The sequence below is a fragment of the Fusarium pseudograminearum genome, chromosome 2, assembly GCF_000303195.2.
Source record: "Fusarium pseudograminearum CS3096 chromosome 2, whole genome shotgun sequence".
NCBI classification, from domain to species: Eukaryota; Fungi; Ascomycota; class Sordariomycetes; order Hypocreales; family Nectriaceae; genus Fusarium; species Fusarium pseudograminearum.
Genome location: NC_031952.1, coordinates 4,856,083 through 4,882,524, shown reverse-complemented (window position 1 = coordinate 4,882,524; position 26,442 = coordinate 4,856,083). Strand labels below are relative to the sequence as shown.

Here is a 26,442-nt window from a genome sequence, read left to right as displayed (position 1 = left end):
GCTGCTTAATGACGGACCTGGCCTGGTCTGGCGTTAGGTTATCAGAAAACTTGACCTGTATGTAGGCTTGAGGCGCCAAAAATAAATACCCGACAGGCTCGCCTAGTAGATATGACAGGTTGACGCTGTGATTTTGTCTCGTATGCTCTGAGTTGATCCGGCAAGCCGTACAGTTGCCGGCAGAGTGGAATGACTGAACTGCAACAGCAGCCGCAACGTTGAGACGAGCAAGAAAAGCAGCAGAATATGAAACAAGAAGGTTTGAGCGACAATGGAAATTGAACGTCGCAGTCAATTAAATCGCGGTGGAGTAAGCAACTCTCCCTTACAGCACACCTGGCCTGAGGATGATCGTCGGCAATTGGATCTTGATAAAGTCAAAAACATCAGCAAATGTCCTGCTTCGAGGGATGCTCAAAGAACAAGATTGAGTTGCTGGCGTTTCTGGTGGCTGAAGCAAAGGAGAAACACAAGTTTTGGTAAGCAAGAAATAATGCGACGGGGATATTGCTTGCGCAAATACGAGAAGATCTGTTCTGGTCTGGTCTGGTCCCGTTTGGCTTGGCTCGGCCTTGATCAAGTACGTTTTGGAGAAGAGAGGGGGTTAACCGGTAGGCTGATGGCGGAGATGAGAGAACGGGTTTCTTCCGTTTGAACACAGGATGCAAATAGGCTTTAAGAAGAAAGATAAGACCGTCAGCTGGTAGATTTTCTGTATAACAATTATTATATGGTAAATGTTTTCAGTGCACAGCTAGGAGTAACACGCTTGGAGTTGCTTCTGGTCTACACATTATAAAGCAAATTCAAAGGATATGAATTATGAAACACCGTTTCTTATACTAGCTATAGTCAGTATCTAAATGTTTAGTATCTTTCATGCATGTTGCCATAACTTTGAGCGGGTTTGTACAGCAAGATGACTGTTATTTGGCTTCAGTTTTGGAGTTTGATTTGACTATGAGATATAGTCACCTCGTTAGTAAATAATCAGCCGTAATTCTCTATGTACTCCTCAACATCCGGTAGCCGATATAGACGTTAGATATACTGCAGCTTCCATCACATGAAGACAAGCCCGTGACGCTGGTGGTACAGGTCCACTCCCCGTCCTGTGGATCTCAGCAGCTCATGGCATGTGCACCCCATGTGGGCACATGCCAACCCCAGATCGTGTTCATAGCTTCCAAGGCTAAGCTACCAACAGATTCTATGATCTTGACACACCCCACGACTCATACCATCTTTATCTACTCATTAACAGTTGAACAGGTCTGCGATACACTTGAATAAGTGTAAGGGAACAAAACTGGGCAACTCTCGTCTTTTTTCACTCCACGCCGCGCCTAACCGACCTCCAACGAATGTTTGCGACAACTTCCGACATTGCGATTACACACACTCGCTCACCAAGGCAGCCGTTCGTAGGCTATTCCTCCCTTTCAAACGGAAATGTCTTCGCCTTCAATGTTCGATCGTATTTCTAGTCCTCGTCAGCGACTATCCAATCCTTTGCGAAGCCCTCCGATTCGAGAAGTCAGCGAATATGACTTGGATGAGCTTGAACCTCGGAGTGACGACGTTCTTTTCGACCAGGAACCTCCACTCCCTAGACTTAGAAAGAATATGCAGCCTGTATCAGCTACATCTACTCGTCGATCTTCCTCCCCTGCTTCATGGGACAGCAAACACCGCTATTCCAACTCCCCTCCTCATACTAGATCTAAACCGATCTTTGCAGGGCCACCGCCTCCGATCGCATCTTCCATGATGATGAACCAACACCCGTCTCGACAGTCTACTGTATCAAGTCACGGAGATAACGGAAGGGGATACGGATTGATTTCAGCGAGTAGGTTTGGGTCGAATAGCCCGAGCCAGAAGCACGTGGACAACCGACCACGACTCGATTCAATATGGAGAAGTCTGCAGAGGCGAGAAAAGGCCTTGGAACGAGACATCCAGCAACTACTGGATCTTCAAGCCTCTGGCCTAATTGCTGGTAGTGGGGAGGGATCCGAAAGTAATTTTGGAAGTGACACGACTACAGGAGAGAGCACATTTTATTCCACGGCTACGTCCAAGTCTCGCATGATGAACTCATTGCATATGCCAACGCGATCTACACCAGATGGAAATGTAATCCCCGTGAGACAGCCTGTGTCAAACAAACCTCGCGGTCTCAAGTCAGCTCGAGTTGGTTTACAGCGTTCTATGGCCGCTTTGTCTGAGCTCAAGGCCGAGGAAGATTTACACTTGAGCACTGCCCTTGAGCAAAGAAAGGATGCCTTGGCTTATCTTGACAAGATGAGTAAGAGACGGGATGACATTTATTCTGAACTTCATGCGCTGGAAGATGATGAGGAGGAGCCCTTGGGTCAAGAACTCCGATCGCTGGAATCAGAACAGCAAGAACTGGATCACGATATCCAGCGCCTCGAAGAAAAACTGGCTGGAGCAAAGAGGCGCCGCAGGTGGGTGCGAGAAAAGATGGAAGACGTCAAGGGTCGACGAGAGGCAGGTTTGAGTGGATACAGGGCAGCCGGCAGAGATGTCGATATGGAAGTCAGAACAATGATGCAAACGCCACCCATTGCGCCGTTGGACATTGATGCTCTTGGCTACGGTGAAAGCACGCGACCGAAAGAAAATATGGACATACTGCGAGGTACCGAATTTCTACAACTCCGCCCCGAACGCCGTACGGTGGAAATGGCAAGAACATGGTGGCAAGGAGAAATTGCCGCTCTTGAGCGTCGCAAGGCACAAATTTCACAAGATCGTCAAGCTTTAATCGAAGGCTCAGAGGTATGGTCTGATGTCACTGGACTGGTCGCACAATTTGAGGCAAAACTTCGAGAGCTTGTCAGATCTAGCCAAGCTGGGGATGCCGATGAAGAGCCTCAACAAGCTGCCATGCAAAGTCAGCTGTCTGAAATGGATGACGTCGTTCAAGAGTTACAGAAGCGACTACAGTTGGCCGAATCAAAGCACTGGAATCTTCTCATATGCGCAATTGGTGCTGAGCTAGAGGCGTTTGTTGAAGCTAAAGCTCTTCTGAGAGATACCCTTGGACTCCCTGAGCCAGCCGCTGCGGTCGATTCTCCTGAGCTCAGTGATTCTACGGACAAGGCAGAGGAAGCGAGTCAAGAAGAACGAGCGGAAAGTCACGACGAAAGTGATAACGAAGTTCCCGCCGACTTGCTGGTCTCTCGAATAGAGGACCATGATCATGATTCTCCAGACAGTCCCCAGCAACAGAGTGTGGTGCTGAGACGAGGAAGCGCTGGGAATAACGAGGTACCGGTCGAGTTCTTAGCGGACCTTCACGGTCCGGACAAGATTGAACAGGATACCGAGATTACGGCAGTGACAAGGCTTATGAGTAAATAGCGCTTATGAATAATGACCCAAGTAAGAGGCAGTATGGATAATCGAACATGCTTGTTATGACTACCAGAAAGGTTCACACTGGGGCAGAATAGAAAGTGATAGCTTCGTTAATTCAGTGTCGTTGATCCAATTCACATGTATAGTCATATATCCGAACGCCTATGTGAAATCCAGCGCGTCATCTCTCGCGTGCCAGGCAGTCTTTGTCCATTCCTCGCGTTCGTAAGTCAAAGTCGTCAATCGAAGCCTTCGGCTGAGTCTGAGTGGAGGTTTTCATGATATCAATAGCTTTGAAGGTGTAAATGCGTCTCGTCGCTCATCGGGTTCGTTCGAAGTAGCCGCTGGATCCGGCGATCGCAACGGACTGGTCCATGACCCATTCACCAACGCCGAGGTATCTGTCGATCCAACCGGTGAAATCCTTGTTCTCACCAGCGACTCTGTCGGTCTTGAAGCTGTTTTTGATGATTAGAGATGGTTGGGGGATTGCGCGGGTGTTGTAGCTCACGTCAAGCCAGTTGATCGCTTCATGCCGGCGAGGAAGGCCGAGACTGTGATATGTTAGCCCATACAACACGCCAAGCTACAGAAGCAATAAGGCTTCAACTCACAGAGAACAGCGTCAAAAGCATAGTGTGTCAACCGTCCGACCTTTGACCAGAGTCCGAAAGTCAGCAGGTTAAGGAGCTGTGAGGAGTCTTTAGCCACAAGGGCATAGCTCCGGGCGACTCAGAAGATACATACCACCATGATGCAGGTCTTTTCAAGATGAGTTATTAAAAGTTAAAAGTCGTCTTGTCTTTCGGTCGTGTCTCGGATTGTACTGGAGGATCTCGCGGTGTGCAAGCTCGTGAACGGAGTCGTTGATGATCAACCTTGGCTTAGTTCAGTATCATGCGACACAGCCCGCCTCGGGAACCAGGCGGAAGTGGAGTCGCCCGGCAGCCCGGCGCAGAAAGCTCCGGGGAAGAGCCATATCACGTGTTGGACCAAGCAATTGGATCTGGTTTTGATTGTGGATGTGAAGATAGATGCAAGACATTTTGAGATGCGAACATCTGGTTCAGATATCATCGGCATCAATTCCGTCAATGATAACTAGGCTGAAGATGGAATAGCTGATACAGGCATGATACTATCCCCAGATGGATGCTCAGTCGAATCTGTCATGTAAATAGCTCAATCTACTACTTCGCTTATACGGACTTGACAATCGCAGCGGAAGATCCTGATATGGAAACTCGCTTGAATCGAACTCAACTGGATCAACGGGGTTCAATTGTTATGTTGCATCACAGCACGTTGCGACATATAGCCGCCGCTAGTCTCGTAGTCGCCGAGAAGAAGCAACCGCTTGTTCGCTGGCATTCCGGCGTTATTACAAGAAATCCACTCACAGCTTTTTTTTCATCTCAATGTCTGCGTGGGACGGGTTGAGGTCCAGACACGAGAGGGGTTCAAGGGTCTAGAGAAACTTCGCCGAGTGCATCGCCGTGTCTATCCCAAGAAGAGCAAGGGGTATTATTCGGAGTCAGAGTTGAATGTCAGAGCCCAATGGGTAAAACAAAAAATAATCCCTCATCGATGAGGCATAAGATAGCATGGTGGCATATAGCAACATGTTTGGATAGTTAGGATCCTCTTTTTGCGCGCCCCCCGCGCTGCCAAAATTTTGACAACCAGAGTTTACTCACCGAGCTTGGTATCTACCGATATCTGGAACGACATTGTTTCAATGCCGTTAGTCAATGCACTGAGCTGTGTCTGAAACCTCATTCGTGCCTAAAAGGGTGAGGGAGGGGCCGGCCGCCTCAAGGTGGGTTTGGGTAGGCCTATTTTTCTGTTGAAAAGACATGTCGGTCAGCCACAGGCCGTGCCGAGTTGTGAGACCTGAAATACATTAGTCAGGAGATGGGGGTCTATCTTCGAATAGCTGAACCCAATGGTGATCTCCGCGGCCATGATAGCTCATCTGTAGGTTGATGGTTAGAGCTAACCTCTGAACTTAGGCTGAACCAACGAAAGCCAAGACTGAAGAACGTTGAGGCTTAGTTTGATAGGTTGGATTGATAGATAAGAATCGCGTTAATTCCCTCTCGTCATGGACATGACCTCTTGTTGGAAGTTTTATTAAACGAACAAACGAAACACTTGTCATGACAGTCACACCAAAAATAATTCATCGCCTGCCTATACAGGAAGGGAGCTGACCCTTGAGGCGTATCAAGCCATGAGGCTGCTCAACTCGTTACTTATATACAATAGTAACATAAACCTCGACCCAATCGTAACAGCATGCCCTGTCAAACAACTGACTGATTGGATTCGAAGCCAAGCAAAGTTTCACAACCGTTGTCGAGGGCGTTACGAAACAAGGTCAGGGCCAATGGTCAAAAAGGAACGAGTAAAGATTTCATTCGTTGGAGAGGGCGCTTCATGTCTCCAACGCGGGCTGTTGGCACCAGCCAAATGCCCTGCACAGGGTGACTCAACGATTTGTTAAAGGGACAGTCAGCATCTGAGCGGGGGATTGTCATGGCGTTGTTGCGCGTCTAGAGGCGAAAGAGTGTTGATCATGACTGGGAAGAGATACGCAGCCATTTAGCATTGATGGATTTTGTATGATAATCCACCCTTGAAATAATCTACTGGCTAAATTTACAAGTCAGTTTGGCAGATGTTTTCCATTGCAGTTCGCCAAATAATAGAGGAGCTGCAGTAGTGGGCGGAGTGCTTTGCCCCGAAAGGCCCGGCCGCTACAACAATTACTTGATCCCTGTCTGTACATAAAAGCCACCTAACGATAGCGGGGTCGAGGTTTTGGTGGGGGAGAGCTGCGACGTAGGTATAGAGGAGGGGGGGCGACACAACAGCTTGGACTGTAACAGATGGAAGTCGAGAAGCTATGATAATAATAATAGCAAACAAGTTTCTATTTGGAGATTTGTTTGAAACTTGATAACATAGTTACAGCCTCTGATAATTATAGACTTTTTGTTTCTAAACTTGGACAATTCTAGTGTTTGTTACACGTATCTGACTTTGATCTTGCACGGGAAGCGGGGTGGCAGAGCTCCCCATAATTCTGAACCAGATCGCCAGAACGAGAGAAGAAAAAAAAGAAAAAAGTAAAAAAAGAGCTCCTCCTATGGATCTCAACCACGGGCAAAAACAAAGCTCAGACTGTGTAATCCATGCTAAGTACATGTGAGGCAAGTACTCCGTAGCGCTACTCCTGGCTTGGCTCCCTACCCCTCCAGTCATGATGGCTGCAAATTTCTTGGGGGAGGTACACATGTTTGTTGATTGGGGAGGAAGGAGTAAAGTACCCTGGGCTTGAATGAAAGCGGTAGGAGGTAGGTAGAGGGAAGAATTTAGCCTTGCCTTGTCTTGTCTTGGCCGTAGGTAGGTTTGCTGTAATATTTTTTGTCTTTATTATCATCACCACACCAACTCTACTTCCTTCTCCTCTCCTCTTCCTTTCTCTCTCTCTCTTCCTCATCTCTCAACCTTTCTTGACCCTCGACGTCAAAACAGCTTTACCTCCACTCACCCCTCTACGCCTCGACCTTTGCGAGCCCCCCTCCTTCGTCGAACGTATAATACTACCAGGAAGAGCGCACGTTCCTCTGCCTCTTCTGATCATATCATCCCTTTGGATTATTATCGTACGGTGCAACACTCGTACAACGATATCCCTATCCTCTTTGTAAGTCGACATGCTACCGTTGCTTCTGTGCTGCACCTGGATGGAGACGGTTGGTGTGGCTTGGGCCCTGAGATCCCGCTCTTCTGCGCTTCTCTGGCAATGGAGATAGGAAAATATGTGGCAATACTGGTTTTGGCAGATGCATTTCTCGTCTCGTTTCCGGACGTGCTTCAGAATGTCGTTTGCTTTCGACCCAGAAATTACGAACCGCCGGATTTGTTCTCGGTTCTTCTGGCCCGATTAGCGACAAGTCTGACGATTCTCAACTCGGCCCATCTATTGAGCTCATGGGTCATCCTGTGTCCTTCTCACTAGCCAAACCAGCCGTTTTGCGTCGCGCCGAATGCTCTGCCCACCAAAATACCACGCCCCATCCCTATCGCCTTTCCCACCACGTCACTTAACGTCAGATCCCACGTTAGCCCCCATGCATTTCCTATGCCTCACGAAAGAGTCTCCGTTGGCCTGCATGGCAAGTGTCCGCAGAACAGCCTGATATCCCTGTTATCAGTAGTGGGATCTACAATCGTTCGATCAATTGAGATATATATGTGTGCTGGTTGTCCAATCTGCACCACTCCTGTTGTCTCATCATTTTCATTCCTGTCGCAGCCAGAGCTACCCCGCCAAGCTCCTCTCTCACAAACAACTTGCTAACCACATTCACAATGCCTCAGAAGTCAGAAAACCAAAACAAAAGCGTCATGGCTACCACCGCTCAGGACCACCTCGAATTCGGTGGCAAGATCTCATGGCTTGCTTCCCTCGACACCGCTTTCCGACCCGAGCGCAACTACCGCCGCTCTTCCATCATCTGCACCATTGGCCCCAAGACCAACTCTGTTGAGGCCATCAACAAGCTCCGAGATTCCGGTCTTAACGTTGTCCGCATGAACTTTTCTCACGGATCATACGAGTACCACAAGTCCGTCATTGACCATGCTCGTGAGTCCGAGGCCACTCACGCCGGCCGCAACGTCGCCATTGCCCTCGACACCAAGGGTCCCGAGATCCGAACTGGTAACACTCCCGGCGATGAGGACATTCCCATCAGCGTCGGACACGAGATGAACATCACCACCGACGATGCTTATGCTACCGCTTCTGACGACAAGAACATGTTAGTGGCCCAGTAATGTCGTATCTCTTCCCTGCTAACTCTTTCAGGTACGTCGACTACAAGAACATTACCAATGTCATTGAGCCCGGCCGTATCATCTACGTCGACGATGGTGTCCTTGCTTTCGATGTTCTCAAGATCGTTGACGAGAAGACTATCCTTGTCAAGGCCCGCAACAACGGTGCTATCTGCTCCAAGAAGGGTGTCAACCTGCCCAACACCGATGTCGATCTGCCTGCCCTTTCCGAGAAGGACAAGTCCGATCTGAAGTTCGGTGTTGAGAACAACGTCGACATGGTCTTTGCTTCATTTATCCGCCGCGCTCAGGATATCTACGACATCCGTGACGTCCTCGGCGAGCAGGGCAAGCGCATCCAGATCATCGCCAAGATCGAGAACCGACAAGGTCTCAACAACTTCCGCGAGATCCTCGAGGCCACAGACGGTGTCATGGTTGCCCGTGGTGATCTCGGTATTGAGATCCCCGCTGCTGAGGTTTTCGCTGCCCAGAAGAAGCTCATTGCCATGTGCAACCTTGCCGGCAAGCCTGTCATCTGCGCTACTCAGATGCTCGAGTCCATGATCAAGAACCCCCGCCCTACCCGTGCCGAGATCAGCGATGTCGGTAACGCCATTACTGACGGTGCCGACTGTGTCATGCTTTCCGGTGAGACGGCCAAGGGTAGCTACCCCTCCGAGGCCGTCAAAGAGATGCACGAGGCCTGTCTCAAGGCTGAGAACACAATCCCTTACGTCTCTCACTTCGAGGAGATGTGCACTCTCGTCAAGCGCCCCGTCAGCACTGTCGAGTCCTGCGCCATGGCCGCTGTCCGTGCCTCTCTCGATCTTGGTGCCGGTGGTATCATTGTCCTTTCCACCTCTGGCGAGTCTGCCCGCATGCTTTCCAAGTACCGCCCCGTCTGCCCTATCTTCATGGTCACCCGAAGCCCCACAACATCTCGATTCGCTCACTTGTACCGTGGCGTCTACCCCTTCCTGTTCCCCGAGCAGAAGCCCGACTTTGCTCAGGTCAACTGGCAGGAGGATGTTGACCGCCGAATCAAGTGGGCTGTCAACAACGCTCTTGAGCTTAACGTCCTGACCCCCGGCGACACCGTCGTCGTTGTCCAGGGCTGGAAGGGCGGCATGGGTAACACTAACACCCTCCGAATTGTCAAGGCCGACCCCGAGCACCTCGGCATTGGCCAGCTTCAGTAAAGAAAAAAGTCTCTTAGGATGAATTAGGAGTGATGGGGAATTGTTTAATGCGCAAATTAATGATAGACAGGTCAATGATTGTTTCCAAGGTCAGGGTACTGGATTACGAATAAGTCACGTAAAGAATAAACAGGGCAAGACCCTTTATACCATTTTTGACATTAGTGATGCAAACCGTGCTTGAAATATGTGTGATTATTTGTCAATGCCACTGTTATCGTATGGCCTTTCTGAGTGCAAGTTGCATGAATTATGGTGATATGTTGTTGGATTGACATGTGTGCATCTTGGTCCAGACCCGCCTTCTAGACCATGTAACATGTAGACAAGGATTAGAAATCTGAGCTATAAAGGACCCTTAAGCAGGGTTTCGATCTCTAAATACAGAGTCGTATCACTACCCTGGCCTGAACGATGAGACGTGATAAGATGGCTGGCGTTTTGAGGTCTATGCCAGACATGGTCTGATACTGCTTCAGCAGATTCTTATGTGATGTGCTGTTTTGGAGACTCACATGTCGACTCTTTAACTGGACCCAGATACTAGGCAAGGGTGTTGTTTTAGTATGGGAGTCTTGTGAAGTCGGCATGGCCTCTTGCCATGAGAGATGTCATGATGAAACCGACTTATTCATGCTTTCTTTGATCAACTGTTTGTGTGTGCTGTATGTTACTCAAACAACAAGGCAATATGCCGCGCCAACACTTATTTAGTGCAAAGATAGGCAAACGTACAGATAGGTCTATGTAGTGTGGAAGCTGAGAATATGCTGAAGGACCTGTTGACACGTGCTACCTATGGTTTTGTTGGGATTTATTACATTGCAACGTTCCAATGGGTCGGGTCGAGCCGTCGGTATTGCATTCTGTAGATGGCCCAACGAGCTGCTATACATATTTCTTTGTATATCAGTCAGTAAGATATCTGCCGTTCCTTGTTCATATATTCCATTCTCATCTTTAATACTCTATGTTTATATGTCCTGAGATAGTTAACATTGACTCCATATTTGGGGCGTCATCGCGTTGCCCAAGTCACACAGTGTATGGGTTTTTGGAGTAGAATGCGTGCCATTCATTGATGGCATGAGAAGACAGTTGTCTGACGGTGTTAGGCTGACTAAGAATAGGGTCGGATGAATGACTGATCTCATCTCTTGTGTCGCAGCAGTCAAATTCTCAGCGGAAGGACACCTTTTGATCTCAATACTCACAACCTAGAAAATGAGAACCGCGGGGGAAACGCCCCCTTCACAAGATCATGGAGCATCTCCGCATGTCCCCCAACGCGACGGATATAACCAGGAAATATCACGGACGACATATCAACGATTCGGCCGAGACAAAGGTACTCTGCAACGTCGGATGCCCCTGTCCAATGAAATTACACAAGCCCCATGCGAAAAGACCCTTTGCGAAAAGCAAGGTCGTCTTGGGTTTAGTGCAGACGGATAGTACAGCGGGTGTATAGCCCAAAGCGAGGGGATGAAGTGCATCGGCCGAGGTTCGTTGCATCGGAAGAGGGGATCATCAACCAACTGATTCAGATAGCGACGAATTTACTCGTGTGGGCGATCTGAACCCTGGTTGCATTGAATCAGTTCAGGCTATAGCTTAGCAGCAATGGATAACACACCCAGACGTTTTGGTCGTCTTCTCTCGCGATCATTTTTCTCCTTTCATACTACTCGGTTTCCACTTCTCTACCCACACTTGACATTTTGACTGTTGTCCGAATCGATTATTTGATTAATCGCAAATAGAAACAGTATCCTTGCTAAGACTCAACTTTTTCCTAAAAGGCCAAGTTTGCTTCAGCTACTATTGTCGTGCCCTGAGATCGTCCGACTACACAACATCCTTCTCATCCCGCCAACTTTGGACACACCTTAGACCCTGATCATCTCGAGTGGAGAGGGACCACTGAATTACCTCTATTTTACGAACATTCGCGAAAACCCGGGGAAGTTGAGACTGCGCGTTCGGATACGCGGAGTTACCCAAAACGGAATTTCCACTGCTTCAACCAGAGTGTGCTCCCAAGATATTTCACAACTGAATCAACCTCAAAATGAGTAAAGAAGACGACCAGACTCATCAAGAGTCTCATCCTCATCACCACCCCCTGACACGCGAACCGACACAAGAGGAGAAAACCCGCGAGGCCGTAGCCGAGGGCCACGATGCCGACATCCCCAGCAACATTGGCTTCATCCCCACCGAAGCAGACGAGCAGCGTCGAAGGAGCAGTGTTGCCAGGAGCAGACGAGCCAGCCATGCCAGCAAACGAGCAACGTCTCCAGATCCAGATAAACAGGGTGGCGATGTAAGAGACGAGGAGGAGGGTGCTTCGCAAACCCAGAGTGAAAGCGATATTGTCTGGTGGGATGGTGATAAGGACCGACAGAACCCGTACAACTTTGCGACGTGGAAGAAGGTCCTCAATTGTTTCTTGGTATCGGCTTTGACATTTGTCACACCTTTGGCTTCGTGTAAGTGAACTCCATCCCATGTCTCAGCCACTGAACTAACCCAGTCACTCAGCAATGTTTGCCCCTGGTGTTCCACAGCTCATGGTCGAATTCGGCAGCAGAAGCCCTGAACTGGCATCTTTCTGTGTCTCAGTCTATGTGTTGGGCTTTGCAGCGGGCCCCATGATTTTCGCTCCTTTGTCAGAAATCTATGGACGTCAAATAGTGTATCACTGCTGTAATGTTGGTTTCATCGGTAAGCTACACTCGTCTCTCATATGATCACCTTTGCTGACAGCCTCAAGTCTTTATCATTGCTTCCGCCAAAGCTCCTACCTTAAGCAGCTTCATCGCATTCCGTTTCCTCAGCGGCACGTTTGGATCAACGCCCATTACGAATGGTGGCGGTACAATCGCGGATATGATAGTCCAGGAGAAGCGTGGCGCAGCCATGGCCATCTTTAGTATTGGACCTCTTCTGGGTCCCATTATCGGTCCTGTAGTCGGCGGTGTCGTGACTGATGCTCTGGGCTGGCGCTGGGTGTTTTGGATCATCGCTATCGTATCTGGTGTCTTGTCGACTGTCTTCTTCTTCGCCTCAGAAGAGACCTACGCACCTGTGATTCTGGCTCGAAAGACGAAGAGACTTCAAAAGGAGACTGGCAATGATCGACTACGATCGAAACTCGATGCCGGATTGAGCCCAGCCGATTACTTCAAGCGTGGTATCTTGCGTCCGTTCAAGATGCTCGCGTTTTCACCTATCTGTATCATCTGTGGTGTATACGTTGGTCTCGCGTACGCATACCTGTATCTTCTCTTCACCAGCCTCACGCCGCTCTTCATGCGCATCTACCACTTCAATACAGTCAACGCCGGTCTGACATTCCTTGGTTTGGGAGTCGGTAGCTTGATTGGCGTGGGCTACTTTTCCGTCTCAAGCGACAAATACATGAAAAAGAAGGCGGCGTTAGCCAAAGAGCAGGGCATCGTCGAACTATCTGAGATAATGAAGCCCGAGTATCGACTGCCACCTCTCAGATTCGGAGCTATTTTACTTCCTGTCGGGTTCTTCATCTATGGCTGGACTGCTGAGTACGAGACACACTGGATTGCGCCTATTCTAGGAACATGTGTCATCGGTGTCGGAAACCTTGTCATCTTCATGGTCAGTATACTAAGTACTTACCTATACAGTATGAAGCTAACATAACATAGTCTCTGCAAATGTATCTGATCGACACCTTCACCGTCTATGCAGCTTCAGCCCTCGCTGCCAACGCTGTCATGCGATCCATCGCCGGAGCGGTTCTCCCTCTTGCTGGACTGCCCATGTACAATAAGCTAGGCATGGGCTGGGGAAATAGTTTACTTGGATTTATCGCTGCTGCGCTGATTCCTGCGCCATGGTTGTTCATTAAGTATGGTGAGCATTTACGAAAGAAGTTTGAGATTAAGAACCTGTAAGGAGGGAATTCTCTTAGTTGGAACGGAGGAGAATACACATTTAGCATATTTTATTTAATTATGGCAATAAACTTACACCCATTCTGAGACCTCTAGGCAAGATACATGTACAAGTATGTACTTCAAACAGCAATTGGTGATGCAGGTTTGTAACAGCCGCTGGTTTAAAACATGACTTGACACAACGGTAGTTGCTATCCTAAGTTGAGGACAATCTTTAGAATATTATTTATGTTATGCTTTAGAATAACATTTAGACCATGATCTGAAGTGTTATTTATTTGTATGAATGTTTAGACTAGTATTTGAGTTGGTATTTAGATCTATACGTGCGGGTGGTATCACCGCGTTCTGGCATGGATTCTGACTTGGAGGCGTTCAAGGCCTTGTCAATTTAATCTACACACCAGGGTATGTCAGAACAGTCACAATAATTTGCTTCATCAATTGTCATTAACATAAATAAATTAATCGCTAAGCTGACATTAGATCGGCTACATCCAATCTTGGCCGTCAAACAGGACATCAAGTCGCAAAACATCTCATTCATCCCTTACAAGCGGTGTCGGACCACAAACTCACCAGGTGCCTGGTAAGTAGGGACCTTCATCTCAAGAGCCTCGCCAGAGTATCCGAGGTCCTCAGCAACAAGCATAGCACACTTCTCACCAATGAGCAGAGCAGTAGAGTACGTGTTGCAGCCCACGTTGTCGGGGCAGATGGACAGATCAGCAACCTTGAGTCCCTTGACGCCGTGGACGTTGAGTCTCTCGTCGAGGACACCGTGCTTGACGATACTGTTGCCCTCCTTGGGAGCCATGGAGCAGGTTCCGAGGGAGTGCCAGGTAGACTCGGTGTGGCGCTTGACCCATTCTGTGAACAGTTAGTGACTGCAACGGAGTGGCTGATATTATAAGTGACTTACCCTCAACAGCCTTGATGTCCTTGTCGCTGTACTTGAGCTCCTCTCGGATATGAGCCTTGTTGGAGTTGAGAATGTTGGCGGCTGGCAAGCGGTCTGCCTCGGGGAGAGGAGAAGACCAGCTTCCGTGGCCGATACCAGCTGTAAGGTTACCGGGGAGGGCGTACGCCTTGGTGGTCTGGAGGTCGAGATCATGAGCACGAGCGGGACTATCATAGTCAAAGAAGGGGTGCTAGTAAAGTCAGTAAAATGTCGAATAGTGAGTGAGGAGATTGACGTACCATGTTCTCGACTTCACCGGCGTATGCGTCCATGCGGCGAGCAGTCTCACGCGACTTGATGTATCCCCAGACCATAGGTACCATGTCTCGCTCATCGTTCATCTGTTCTTATTAGTACACTTGAAGCAAATTAGAAACGGGGTTGACTTACGAAACCAGTATCAAAGTCAGGAGTGTCATAAGGATCAGCGCTCTTGATGTGGGTGAATCCACGAGAGAAGGGATACTCGAGGAAATGGAACATGGAGAAGAACTTTCCAGGGGGCCTTTCGTCTTGTTAGTCTTCATACATCTTGACGCATCAGAGAGGGACTTACATGAGCATGTGGTCACCGAAGAAACCAGCAATCACAGAGTAGTGCATGACGGGCTTGTCAGGCTTGTTCTTGAAGTAGGACTTCCACCCGTCGGTGAAATGAGGAGTGGGCCACCTCTCAAACTCCTTGAGTTCCTGCTCAGTAGGTCGGATCTTGACGCCGGCCTCGATACCGTTGGTGGCAAGCGGTCCAGTACCTTTCAGATTCCATTCGTCAAATACTTTCTGTGTCTCTAGTTAGTTCCTGTCATTGTCATATTGAGAGTTGTCTTACCTTTTGAACTTCGGGGTCTCCACGAACAAAGTCGTCGAAACTTTCAGTTTCAGGCTTTGCCCGGTAAACTGAGAAGGTCATGTAATGATCCTGAAAGTTCAAACCGACACCAGGAAGGTCGACCTTGGGCTCAACACCAGCAGCGCGAAGCTTCTGGGGGTCACCGATACCAGAGCGCTGGAGGATCAAAGGTGATGAGAGGGTACCACCACTAACAACAATCTGCTTCCTGGCACGGAAGGTTCTTGTCTGGACCTGGTTCGGGTGAAGAGGCTTGGTGGGAACGGTCTGAACACCAACGGCACGGCCATTCTCCATGATGATCTTGTCGACCTTTGTGTTGCAAGCCAGGTACAAGTTGCTGTGCTTCGCACGAGTCGAGTGGATGTAGGCATGAGCAGAGTCACTGCGACGGCCTGTGTCTCTGTTGATCCACTTGAGCCAGTGCTCTGCGCCATGGCCGGTGCTGAGATCCTCAAGGTCATCGACGAAGGGGATGCCTTGAGAGTCGGTGGCTCGGAGGAAGTCATCCTTGATAGGGTAAGTGTAGTTTCCAAACGAGACCTTGATTGGGCCCTCAAAGCCGTGAACTTCTGGGTTAGTGGCGTGGCGCTGGTAAGTTTCGTGCTTCTTCATAAGCGGGAGAAGTTCCTGAATATCCAGTTAATGGGAATGCTCTTAGTTGATAGTGGTGTATTCAGACTTACAGCAGTAGTCCACCCCTTGGCCTGGAAGTCGTCGTCTGGACCACATTAGTAATTGTTTCCTAAGTTGATATAGATATACCTACAGTCTGAGGCACTGGCGCGAGTGTACATCATAAAGTTAATGGAAGAACCACCTCCGAGGATGTGAGCACAGGGAACTGTTGCTTCTCGGCCAGCAAGATGCTTGCTGGGACGAGACTTGTAAAATGAAGCAGTCTTTGAATCAAGCTTCATGTTACGAGGGAAGATTCCAGGCCGGTACACCTTTTATTGGTTAGACAACGTGTAGGAAGACTTGGATTTCCGTTACTTACCCACGGATTATTCAAATTACTCTCACCAGCCTCGATCAACAGGACCTTGAGGTTGTGATCGAGGTTGGCAAGTCTGCCAGCAACCACACATCCACAAGAACCACCTCCGCAGACGATAATGTCAAACTCTTCGGGCAGCGTGCCCTGGTGGCTCGCGTACGAGTTGGAAGACGCCATTGTGAAAGCTTATTGAAGAAATGGGTCGAGAGATACTCTGCCTGAGAGTGACCGTTGAAGAAGCGGACGACACCAAGCTTATTTATACACACATCGTGAGATTGAGTATCTAATTACAAACAGGGTATATCGATCTAAACGCAAGCTTAGATGCCGAATGAACGCCGAAGTATGTGTGCATGTCCAACGGATGCTGGCAGGAGCATCATCAACATCTGCGAACCCCTCTCGATGAAGATTGCGGGCACCAATAGGCAAATGCATCATATAGTCATCTGTAACAATAGCACTGTGGATAATGGTTTCATTGTCTGTCAATCAGTTCTTGGGGGTTGTTGTGATATTCGTGGGAGGAGCTGTTGCTTGGCCTGCATATCCAGGATATCATCTGCTTTGCCGCTTGGCCCTTCGGGTTAACGATACCCGGGTGACTGGCATCTTGTTTTATGAAGAGAAAGCTTATTCAAGAACTAAAGAAGTTTAAGGGTTTTAGATTTCAATTGATTGAGTGCCAGAATCAATTGATGTTGTCGAGTTCCGTGATATCCGGACGTCATATTCTTGATATTCAACAAGTCACAACCAGCTCACAGACAATGCACAGACATTCTGACTCGCAAATGGATATCCGATCTTCAGTCTTATTCCCCCCGCCGGATAAGTAAAGAAAAACAAGGTCTCTGTCTGGGCTGGTCTGGCTGCCTGCATGTGCATACACATACTGTACAGTGTAGTGCAGTCACCTTGATCAGGCAAATTTCTAAACTTCCCTTGTCCCGAGGCAGACCAAACTGCTAAGGATCAGCATTCAACCAACCAAACTCTCGAGCCAAGACTTTGTTACTGTTGCATGTCAGATTACGACGCTTCCCCAGCTTTAACGGGCGTTGACATGTCAAAGCTACCCTTGTCAGAGCTATCCTTTTCCAGAGCTACCCTTGTCGAACACGAGACTGCATTCTTGAGGGACGGAATGAATTCATGTATTGTATGTCATGTCTGATCCACTTTGGACTGTTTATTTCCTGTATCTTTGAGTGTAAAACCCCCAAACATTGAACCCCCATGTGTCTTGTTCCCGGGCAAATAGGATCGACGTCTACTACACCCGGACCCTCCCATTGATGTGCACTACCCCAGACAGACTAAACTAGACAGCTTCAAAAAGTGCGGGGAAAGGTCAGGCCAAGAGAAGCGAAGAGGCCAAAGTCCTCATGAGGTTTCGGCATTGACGTTATGAGACGATGATTAACAAAGAGAGACTAGCTCTGTAGCTTCGCTTACAGGAACAGGGTTGGTTCAGATAGCTTCCCCGCAATCTAACCATCGTTGTCTTGGAATTCCCAACTTATATCGGTGTCTATTTCTGGCCCTTCAACTGATTGATACATCATCTTTCCTACAAGGATGAAAAATACAGGTCAAAACAGACACAAAAAAGTGACAAAGAACATACAACAGCGGGGATTCGCTGGTCGTCACCGACCCAACTACTAATCCGCCCCTTACCAGCTTATCTATGGGAGAGCGGACGGGATCCCGAGTTTTCTGATAGGTATGGTCGTATGTGGGAGTTAGACGGCTTCCTCTAACATATATTCATTGGCTTAATCGTCTGAAGTACAGATAGGACTTGACATGCTTGCTGTTCTCCATCTTTAAAACAGGAGGCAGATGGATAATATAATAGGATTACAGAATACTGAGGAAACCCTGTCACAGTACACCGATGCAGAACCCTATACACACTTTCTTTTGGCTTGGATTGGGCACTCTTGCAAGCTATTCTAGCAGATCCTAGGCATACAGTTTACAACCTTCGAAGTACCTGGGAACTAGTCAAAAGTCTCCTCCACTTTATAGCCTTGAGTATTGCAGCCTTGCTACATAGGTAGGATCTCAACTCGCTGCTCCGGGCCCCCTTTTGTATCAACAGTCAGTGAATCAGTATACCAATATTGACACGTAAACACATACCTGGGATGAGCGGGCATACAAGTTGCCCGTTATCGTACGCCAGTTTGCCGCCTTTGTTCATCAAAAGTTAGAATTATTCATATACTGTGCAGAGAAATGATCATACCACTAAGACCGAGTTCAGGACCATTCCCATTGTCCAAAACGTCGACAGGCCGCAACATGCCCATCTGTTCCCTGGGACACCATAAGACACGTTTGGGCCGAAGACTGAGGTCTTCCATGCAGTGACGGCCCATTGCAAACGGGCCGCTGACGAGGTGCCGGTCTTGAATCTCAAATACGGCAGGCTCGTCGCCCATGTCGCAAGCCTTTGCCTGAGTTGGTTCATCGGGGTTGCTTCTGGGCATGCCGATAGGCCTACCATTGATGGAAATGGAGAAGCGGCGGGGAAGAGACATATTGAGTGAGTGGGTGATGGTTGATGTTATTGATCTGATAGTATTGAATGGGTTGTTGTTCAGTGAATAATGCAGTGGAAGGAGTTGGGGCATGGGGTCATATTTATGCCTGATGTGATACCTTCTCTGGCCACGTCCGCATTCTCACATTATATTATCAGCCTCCGATATACTTCGGACGATCTACGTCACGGGAATGTCATCGATGTGTTGAACAATCAACGAACCAATGTGGCAGTTGATAGCCTACATGATTCAAAGATACTTTTCTATGGAACTTCAAGATCGACACCCCAAATGCCGCGTTAGCGTGGTTGCCGTTGAGTTGAGGGATCAAGACTGAACCCTTTTTGATAACGATAAACTCAAAAGACAGATCCGCTTTCTAGTCGAGGAGTGATATTTTAAAAGTAGTGCTGAGGTCAGACATGGTGGGTGAAGTCAAAAGGTTACACATTACACTTCCTTCACTTGGTAGTACAAAAATTGTGTCTGCTCTGCCATTATGCACTGATTGACTAAGATATCCAAGCTATACACGCACAAGAAACACACAGCAATCCAAGCTTTCAAGTTCCAACATTATACCCTGTACTGTAGAGTATGAAAGCGATATGAAGGGTTGAGCCGCGCTAACAAATGGAATGTAGTGCATCGGATTAAGCTTTCAGATCTCGGGCCGTACCCTTGAGAATTCCCCGCGGTGGATAATCATCATTGGATGGTACTCTCCCGTCCGGCTACGGATATCAACAAACTCAATCACCAGGAAGTGGAGAGCTCGAGTAAGCTCATTACCGCGAGCAGCAATGATCAACATATTTGTTTGAAGCTGAGAAACAGATCATCCCGCTGATGACGGCTTCCAATTCAGCTCTAAACTTTAAAGCAAAGCAACACAATCAACGCGTCCGCATTGGACGAAGGATAGCCGGCACGGCACATCTGCCGACTATCATTACACGATACCACCCGGAATTATGCAAGAATAACATCACGTAATAGACAGGTCGAACCAGCTGTAGCAAACAAAGTTAGAATACAATTTCTCATCTGCTGATCAGTGATCGACACCAACATAGGTGATTCACATTTGCATACATGGCTGAACGCATTGCTGCAGCCGCATTAAGCAAAGAGTGATATCAATGACTTTTCGTGTTGATTTGACGATCCTGGACTTCATGATAAGAATTGGAATGCATTGGTCATCCTCGGTCTTCTCTTCCCTGTTGGGTTTGCTGTGATGGACTGCAGATCCGACCTGTCATTAGCTTTCATTTCCACCACGGGACTTATAGACAAAGATTTATATTCATTTTGTACGTACCATTGACCAACTATCTCGCCTCGGGTGGCTCTGATCGCTTGCCCATATCGGATAAAGTCAAATTGAGAAGCTAAATTCCGCTATACGATAACAATCTCTTGGTATATGCCCCAGCCATCCCGTTCTTCTTCACTTGCTGCTACCCCCCCGATCAGCTTCAACTTCAAGCTAGTCATATGCCATTCGGAGTCTGACACATACGCCTCCACTGTTTTCCATTGCTCCTCATCTTGCCTCCATCCCTCAACAATTTTGGAACCCAACACAAGTGACTGTTTGCCAGCAACCATAGCTTCAAACGTTGTGTATGCTAACTCACGCGGCTCTTGATCTGCACGGATACCAGTAAAAAGAAAAGCAAACACCTTTTCTGGAAGCCTGAGTCGTTCAATCTCCGAATACACAATCTCGGAGAGCTGTTCTTTGGCAAAGTCTGTTTCTGGTGCTGAACGGGAATCATTATCCGTATTTTCGAGTCCTTCCGATGTTGTTGACCGTCGTGTTGAAATGAATGATCCATGATATGTGAGCTTTGAGATAAAGTCCACCAACCGCTCGCTATGGAAGTCCCGATGCTCGTACTGAGGCCTCACTATAAGTTCGGGTTCAAGTCCAGGCAAAGGATGACTTGCAACGCGAGGTGGAGGTTCTCCCTGTGACACCCAATCAAGACAATCATACCACTTCTGTTCTATCTGATCATCTGTGGGTGAACTCTCTCCCAAGATCTCAAACACTCTAACAATACTCCTGTGGAACCTCCACCAGAATGTTCGTGTAAGCTGGGGACCTAGATTAAACAGGGAAAATTTGTCGATGACCTTTGTGGTTTTCTCAGAGTTATGTAAAACAAAGATCCACACAAGTTCAAATTGCTCCCTAAAGATCAAGTTGAAGAATTTTGTAAACAGCATCTTGTCACAAGACGTCGATAACAACGACAAATGTTTGTCAAAACTCTCGTCGAGTAGTTTGTGGATAACGTTGATCTGATTTCTGTTATCAAACATAGCTTCCCAAATTAGTAAGCTTTCCAAGTTCCCCTCGGATCTGAGAACGGATATGTTTGGTGACCACGGTTTTGATAGCCAGCGCAGGAATGCCTCCAATTGGACACTTCTGAAGTTGAAGCTATACCCTGTGTTGAGAAAATATGACCTGCTCTTCTTAGCCATTTCTGGAGCGATCAGAGGGTAGCAATGGGCGACGAGCTGCAGTTGCCGGAGTCCTGTTTCGAGGTCGGTCTTGAGAAATAACGACATCCGTTCGTCGAACGTACTAACCAGGCTCAGGTGAGGTAAAGGGATTTCTTTTTCTATGCATGCGGCCAATGGCTCATAGTAGCTGTACAGCCAATCCTTTCCATAGTGTTCTATCCAGTGAAACCAATGGGAGGAGATAGGTAGCCACATCGACGGCTCCAGCTCAGTTGTCTCAAGGGATTCAGGTGACGAATCCAGACTCTTGTATCCTGACAGAAGATTTCGGATCTCATTTCTGTGCTTTCGTTGGAGTGACACTTGCAGGTCGTCGGCTATACTCCATCGTTGACAGACGGTTGTCCACCTCCGACTAAAAAAGGCCGACAATATGTTTTTGTCGCCATCGTAGTCATTCGAAATATCCCGTGTAGCTTCTGCCAGCTCACGGATTTTCTCGAGGAAATGTGCCTTATGGATTAACCTTCGAAAGCAGATTCGACGTTCGAATCTTTGCTGCTCCTTCAGATTCAGCCAGCATTTGTGCGTCGTCTCCCAATTCGACAATTTTGACCATGCCCATGTTCTCTGTCCGTCAAGAAGCCAGGCCCAGTCCTTTAGATATCTAATTGCATCGACCTGTGTCGTCTCGGTAGTCGCTAATACAATGTAGTCGCAAAGCCCAACAAACTTATATATGTGAGTATCTGTCTTCTTGCGAAGAATCAAGAAGAACTCATACTCGTAGGCTTCAGATATACTATCCGTTGGTTTGCATTTAGATGTGACGTGAAGAGGCATAGAGACCTGAATTTGCCCAACTGTTGCGGTGGCCAGACCATCAGTTGTCACCCGAAAACCTTTCTGCAGGTATGATTCCAATGTGTCGATCTCTGCAGCCACGGCACATAAAGAACCGGTGTTACTGTGTATTCGGAACTTTTGTCTTTTTGATCGCCCACTAGATATGGTAGTTGAGGGCAAGAAACACTTCTTCTTCCAAGCTCTTCGATGTAGTTGTTGACTCTTGACGCTCCAGTCAGGCACCCAGGATGGTAGGCCAACCAGTGAATGGTCCTGGCTGGCCATATCGAGCACTCTTCCAGCTAGTCTTTCGTCTCTGTCTGTCACAAATCTGGAGGCTAGTCCGATGTAAACGGCCTGTGGTGAGAGTGTGTAGTCCGGCTCAAGTGACTCCTTCCATAGCCCCAATAATGCAAATACTTTGTCCCTTGGGTCTGTTGCATGGCAGTCCCAAGTATCTTCAAGGAGTGCCAAGAAAGATTCAGTGTCATCAATCTGCCTGGCGCGGCCAAAGTGTCGAACCCATTTCCGGGTCATTAATCGTTGTAGGTTTGTATGAAAGAAATCCCAACCCATCGATTGCCGCTTGTATAGCACGATGGCCTTTTTTGCCGAGCCTATTTCCTGGACTACCCATATACGGGAGAAATAGGGATTTAGACAAAGGGTTTCTGGGTCGTCATTGACAGTCGCTGGGTCGCTGCTGGCATGGTCCACACTCAGGTATATCAACACACGGTTGGCTGCAGAGTAGATTTGTCTCATCAGTCCAACTTGGTGAGTTCTTTCAGAGACATCTGACTGGTTGATACATATGGAGTCAACCCACAGGCATCGATCCTCGTCTTCAAGTCGACAACTCGTCAATGCATCAAAACAGTTTTCTGTAATCGGCAGCATACTCCATGATTTGCCAATAAATATGGCGTGGTCCTTCTGTCGATTTCCGGAAATTGTGGCCCATGTGTAAGATATTGCTTCATATGGCGTGTGATCCTGGCCATTCTCTAATAGCAGTATACCTGGTTCCTCGGTCTTGGGCTCTTCGTCATGGAGGTCGATGGTTTCAAGATTGCCGTGTAGAGGGCTTCCGGAGCGGCCTCTGGATAGTTTCAAAACGCGAATTTTAGTGCCTCGAAGTGGGTTATAGGTGGGCTTGGTTCCCGAAGACGCTTGATCCTGGGGTCGATCGAAGGATTCTGAAGGAAGGGAATGCGCAGTGGCGTTGCCTGTTCTATTCTGGCAACAGAGTTGTTCCAAGTACTGTTCTATAGCCTTGGAAAGTGATTTGCCTTTGTCATATTGGTACGCATCGTCTGAATACGGCACAGAAGGTGGCCAGTTCAACCGCATGGCAGACCTCTTAGGACCGTCTGGTATGTCGAGCTCATCTTGATGGTCTTTCCCCACATCAAATGGCTGGGACATCTCACCACAGTCCATACAAACTGGAACTCCGAGGCCTTCGTAGACAACCACATCTGGTCTTCCGCAATTGGAGGAGTGCCAATTATGCATCGTGGAGGGGCCCTTGTCAGGTGCTTCCAAATCTCTTCCAACCTTTTGCAATCTCAGATGAGGTGTCAATAATATTTTGTCTCTTATGACTCACCTATGGCGGCAGGACGGAAAACCAGTCATGCACAACTTTAAGGGTTTGGCACGGAGGATATCCAGGGATGTGACTGAGTGTTTGAACTTGGGCGTTGATCCAGGCTGAATTTGCAGAAGTAGATGCCAATAGGCCAGGGAGTGAGAATTCTCACGCGGAAAGCAATGCACCTCGACAGACACGTCGGTGTGCTGGAGTTGCTATAAAACGTGCATTCATTGTACATGAGGCGATGTAGGAAACGACCTTGGAGATACCGTATCAATTTACGAAATTGGGTAGCGGGGGCCACGGTTTTCCGCCTCTGCTATTTGTTCCTTTGGATATAAAACGGTTATAGAGCTGAGTCAGCGGTTTCTGGCCTCTCATGGCCCTGATTGGCCTGGATAAGTAATCTGATTTCGTGGCGCCCGCTACCCAATTTCGTAAATTGATACGGTAGTATCATTATCTGTCGGCAAGCCGATTTAACCTGTTGTACCTCTGTCTCAAGTGACGGAGGCCCTCGTTTTTGGGCTACTTGGTGCAGCGGTCCTTGCAGACATATAATTATAAGTTTAGTTTCAGTAAAGGTTACTCCTTACTATAATTCTTCCTATCTTATATCTTTATTGACTTTAATAGCACCCAATGGGATAGTTTCAATAGTGCCACCTTTTGCAGTCTCGACTACAGTGTTCTGCTGATTGTAGTATGCCTCTGGCCACAAAACGGGTTCCTCGGCGGAATCGTTGTCATGGAGTCTTCGGAAAGGTCCGTCCTTTTTAGGCGTCACCTGTTTGGCACCGCTGCCACCAATGGTGACAATGCCCTCCTTGCTACGGTCTTGGGTGGCTTTGGTGATGAAACGACCGAAGAGCAAGTAAAGGAGTGGTTGCATGGTCGGTAAGCAGGCGCAGAGTAACCCAACAGTTGGTTCAATGACTGTCCAGATCCAGGGTGCCGAAATAAGCTCTGTGTTATTGAGTCAGCCGTGTCTTGTTATACAATATTTTCAACGTACTGGTAAAGTCTGCAGTCGGACCTGCTTGGAGAAGGCTGACGATGAACTTCAAGCGGATACAACTGATGATCACAATGCTGTAACTGGTTAGCATATGTTTTCCATATACGTTTCCTTAACATACAGCCCTCCAAGTAGAAAGATTCCAGCAATGGCAATTTTCTGTGATCGCGGGACTTGGACCTTGGAAACCTCGAATACGGGCAGTCCAATCATCATCGCATCCACGATAATATTGGGAATCGAGTTGCCGATGAAGAACTTGTTCTTGTCAATGCATTGACCTTGTTGCATAAAGGGCTTCCAGGCCTTATCAATAGGTGAGCATTGGAAAATGGTCGTAAAGACGCAGGCAATCCACCAGGCAAATGTGATTCCGCCGAGGATGTAACCTCCAAACTTCATCGATCGAGTTGGAAAGATTCGGTAATACATGAGGAGGATGCTGCCTTTGATGGTGCAGAGAACAGCTCCGTATACGAACTCGGTCAAGAACAAACACTGATATCATAGTTAGCATCAACAGTATTTCTAGCAGGAGAGTCCTTGCTAACTAGCTGAGCTCTTCCAAGCCGATTTGGGTCTTGCATCATGTTGACTTGCAGTGGTTTTCCAACTCCACCATATTTAACAGCTGATTGATATTAGATGTCATTGGTTATTGGTCAAGTGTAAAGATCAACTTACATGCGATTGCTACTGCAGCGGTACTCCAATGCAACGGCTACTCAACCAGTCAGGGACATAGAAACAATGTGGGAACAGATGGAGACACGTACCAACGAGACTAGGATAAACCAGTCATCAATGCCAATGCGCATCTGCTTCCGATGCCGTGCCCATACTCTCACTGCTACAACAGCAAGGGCAAATGGGATGGCTACAGAACTGACAATCACCAGAGGGGCACCTTGATCGTAATTGAGAAGCTCAGGTGGGATCGCTTGCTGAGCTGACATTGTTGCGTAAAGGAACAAATGGGGTTGTACACTAGATGGGTGATTTCTGGAGACATCAAGACTTTATTCAGGTGTTGGCTCAGTAATTAATTATCTAGGGGTATTTTCGTAATCAATACAAACAGCCGATTAATGACTCGCGCCAGGAGACCCAGGCTCAGCTGTTGGCGATGTGATTTAGCTGAACTTTAAAATCGAATGTCAAACATCAACTAAGCTCATTGAAGGACGGAGGAAAGGAACTCTTTGACCTCCTATAAGTCCAGATCCTGTCTCTTTCATCAAAGCCCCTAGACGATGTAACATAATTTGCTACGTTTTCCTCGTACAATCCAGGATCACACTCCTTGTGAGCCTTTATCAGGCGTTATGCAGGGCATTCGGGTCCGCAAGACTTTGGGAATCACTTGCGTCTGCGGATCCGAACACAGTAGCGTGATATCTTGCGGACCCGTGAACTGCATGAAATAACGGCCGCAAAGAGCTGAAAAGATACAATCCTTCACATTATACAGTAGCTAATCCGTTTATATCAGTGTACCGATACTTATCTCAGCAGGCTCTTTATCCCGAATATTCAATATTACTTTCTAAAGTGGTACCCGAAAACCATGGAAATATTGCGGGTTTGGATTTTGTAGGGTCTTGCGGACCGTACCGTAGACTCAATTTAGCTTCAAGCTATTACCAGTACTAAAACTCCATAGCTCAGGCCACTTTTATCCAGCCCATGTATAAGAGCAAGGTCCAGAACCTGACACAATTTCGTCCAAATACCTTATCATATG

The 26,442-nt window shown here is 47.9% G+C and overlaps 8 protein-coding genes across 8 annotated transcripts, besides 4 other annotated features; 3 read left to right on the top strand and 5 right to left on the bottom strand.

Moving 5' to 3' along the window:
• Positions 1-528: 528 nt before the first annotated feature.
• Positions 529-573: a microsatellite.
• Positions 574-1,452: 879 nt separating this feature from the next.
• FPSE_07503 (uncharacterized protein) lies at positions 1,453-3,393 on the top strand (the record flags this gene model as incomplete). Its single annotated transcript, XM_009260621.1, has 1 exon — positions 1,453-3,393. The coding sequence occupies one exon, from the start codon at positions 1,453-1,455 to the stop codon at positions 3,391-3,393; it is 1,941 nt and encodes a 646-aa protein (XP_009258896.1).
• A 316-nt stretch (positions 3,394-3,709) lies between these two features.
• Positions 3,710-4,143, bottom strand: FPSE_07502 (uncharacterized protein; the record flags this gene model as incomplete). Its single annotated transcript, XM_009260620.1, has 4 exons — positions 3,710-3,848; positions 3,902-3,944; positions 4,005-4,080; positions 4,138-4,143. 4 exons carry the CDS (start codon positions 4,141-4,143, stop codon positions 3,710-3,712), a joined length of 264 nt encoding a protein of 87 aa, XP_009258895.1.
• Positions 4,144-6,846: 2,703 nt separating this feature from the next.
• Positions 6,847-6,900: a repeat region.
• Positions 6,901-7,770: 870 nt separating this feature from the next.
• On the top strand, positions 7,771-9,440 carry FPSE_07501 (uncharacterized protein; the record flags this gene model as incomplete). Its single annotated transcript, XM_009260619.1, has 2 exons — positions 7,771-8,222; positions 8,270-9,440. The coding sequence occupies 2 exons, from the start codon at positions 7,771-7,773 to the stop codon at positions 9,438-9,440; spliced, it is 1,623 nt and encodes a 540-aa protein (XP_009258894.1).
• A 2,071-nt stretch (positions 9,441-11,511) lies between these two features.
• Positions 11,512-13,378, top strand: FPSE_07500 (uncharacterized protein; the record flags this gene model as incomplete). The annotated part of the gene is made up of 4 exons (XM_009260618.1): positions 11,512-11,932; positions 11,985-12,167; positions 12,217-13,079; positions 13,130-13,378. 4 exons carry the CDS (start codon positions 11,512-11,514, stop codon positions 13,376-13,378), a joined length of 1,716 nt encoding a protein of 571 aa, XP_009258893.1.
• A 340-nt stretch (positions 13,379-13,718) lies between these two features.
• Positions 13,719-13,759: a repeat region.
• A 13-nt stretch (positions 13,760-13,772) lies between these two features.
• FPSE_07499 (uncharacterized protein) lies at positions 13,773-16,369 on the bottom strand (the record flags this gene model as incomplete). Its single annotated transcript, XM_009260617.1, has 10 exons — positions 13,773-13,777; positions 13,961-14,251; positions 14,304-14,532; positions 14,582-14,683; positions 14,733-14,847; positions 14,899-15,122; positions 15,172-15,822; positions 15,879-15,913; positions 15,962-16,142; positions 16,193-16,369. 10 exons carry the CDS (start codon positions 16,367-16,369, stop codon positions 13,773-13,775), a joined length of 2,010 nt encoding a protein of 669 aa, XP_009258892.1.
• Positions 16,370-17,814: 1,445 nt separating this feature from the next.
• Positions 17,815-17,938: a repeat region.
• A 314-nt stretch (positions 17,939-18,252) lies between these two features.
• Positions 18,253-18,747, bottom strand: FPSE_07498 (uncharacterized protein; the record flags this gene model as incomplete). The annotated part of the gene is made up of 3 exons (XM_009260616.1): positions 18,253-18,290; positions 18,347-18,397; positions 18,453-18,747. 3 exons carry the CDS (start codon positions 18,745-18,747, stop codon positions 18,253-18,255), a joined length of 384 nt encoding a protein of 127 aa, XP_009258891.1.
• A 1,410-nt stretch (positions 18,748-20,157) lies between these two features.
• Positions 20,158-23,598, bottom strand: FPSE_07497 (uncharacterized protein; the record flags this gene model as incomplete). The annotated part of the gene is made up of 1 exon (XM_009260615.1): positions 20,158-23,598. One exon carries the CDS (start codon positions 23,596-23,598, stop codon positions 20,158-20,160), a length of 3,441 nt encoding a protein of 1,146 aa, XP_009258890.1.
• A 689-nt stretch (positions 23,599-24,287) lies between these two features.
• On the bottom strand, positions 24,288-25,654 carry FPSE_07496 (uncharacterized protein; the record flags this gene model as incomplete). Its single annotated transcript, XM_009260614.1, has 6 exons — positions 24,288-24,646; positions 24,696-24,772; positions 24,820-25,196; positions 25,250-25,329; positions 25,383-25,419; positions 25,475-25,654. The coding sequence occupies 6 exons, from the start codon at positions 25,652-25,654 to the stop codon at positions 24,288-24,290; spliced, it is 1,110 nt and encodes a 369-aa protein (XP_009258889.1).
• Between the last annotated feature and the right edge of the window lie 788 nt (positions 25,655-26,442).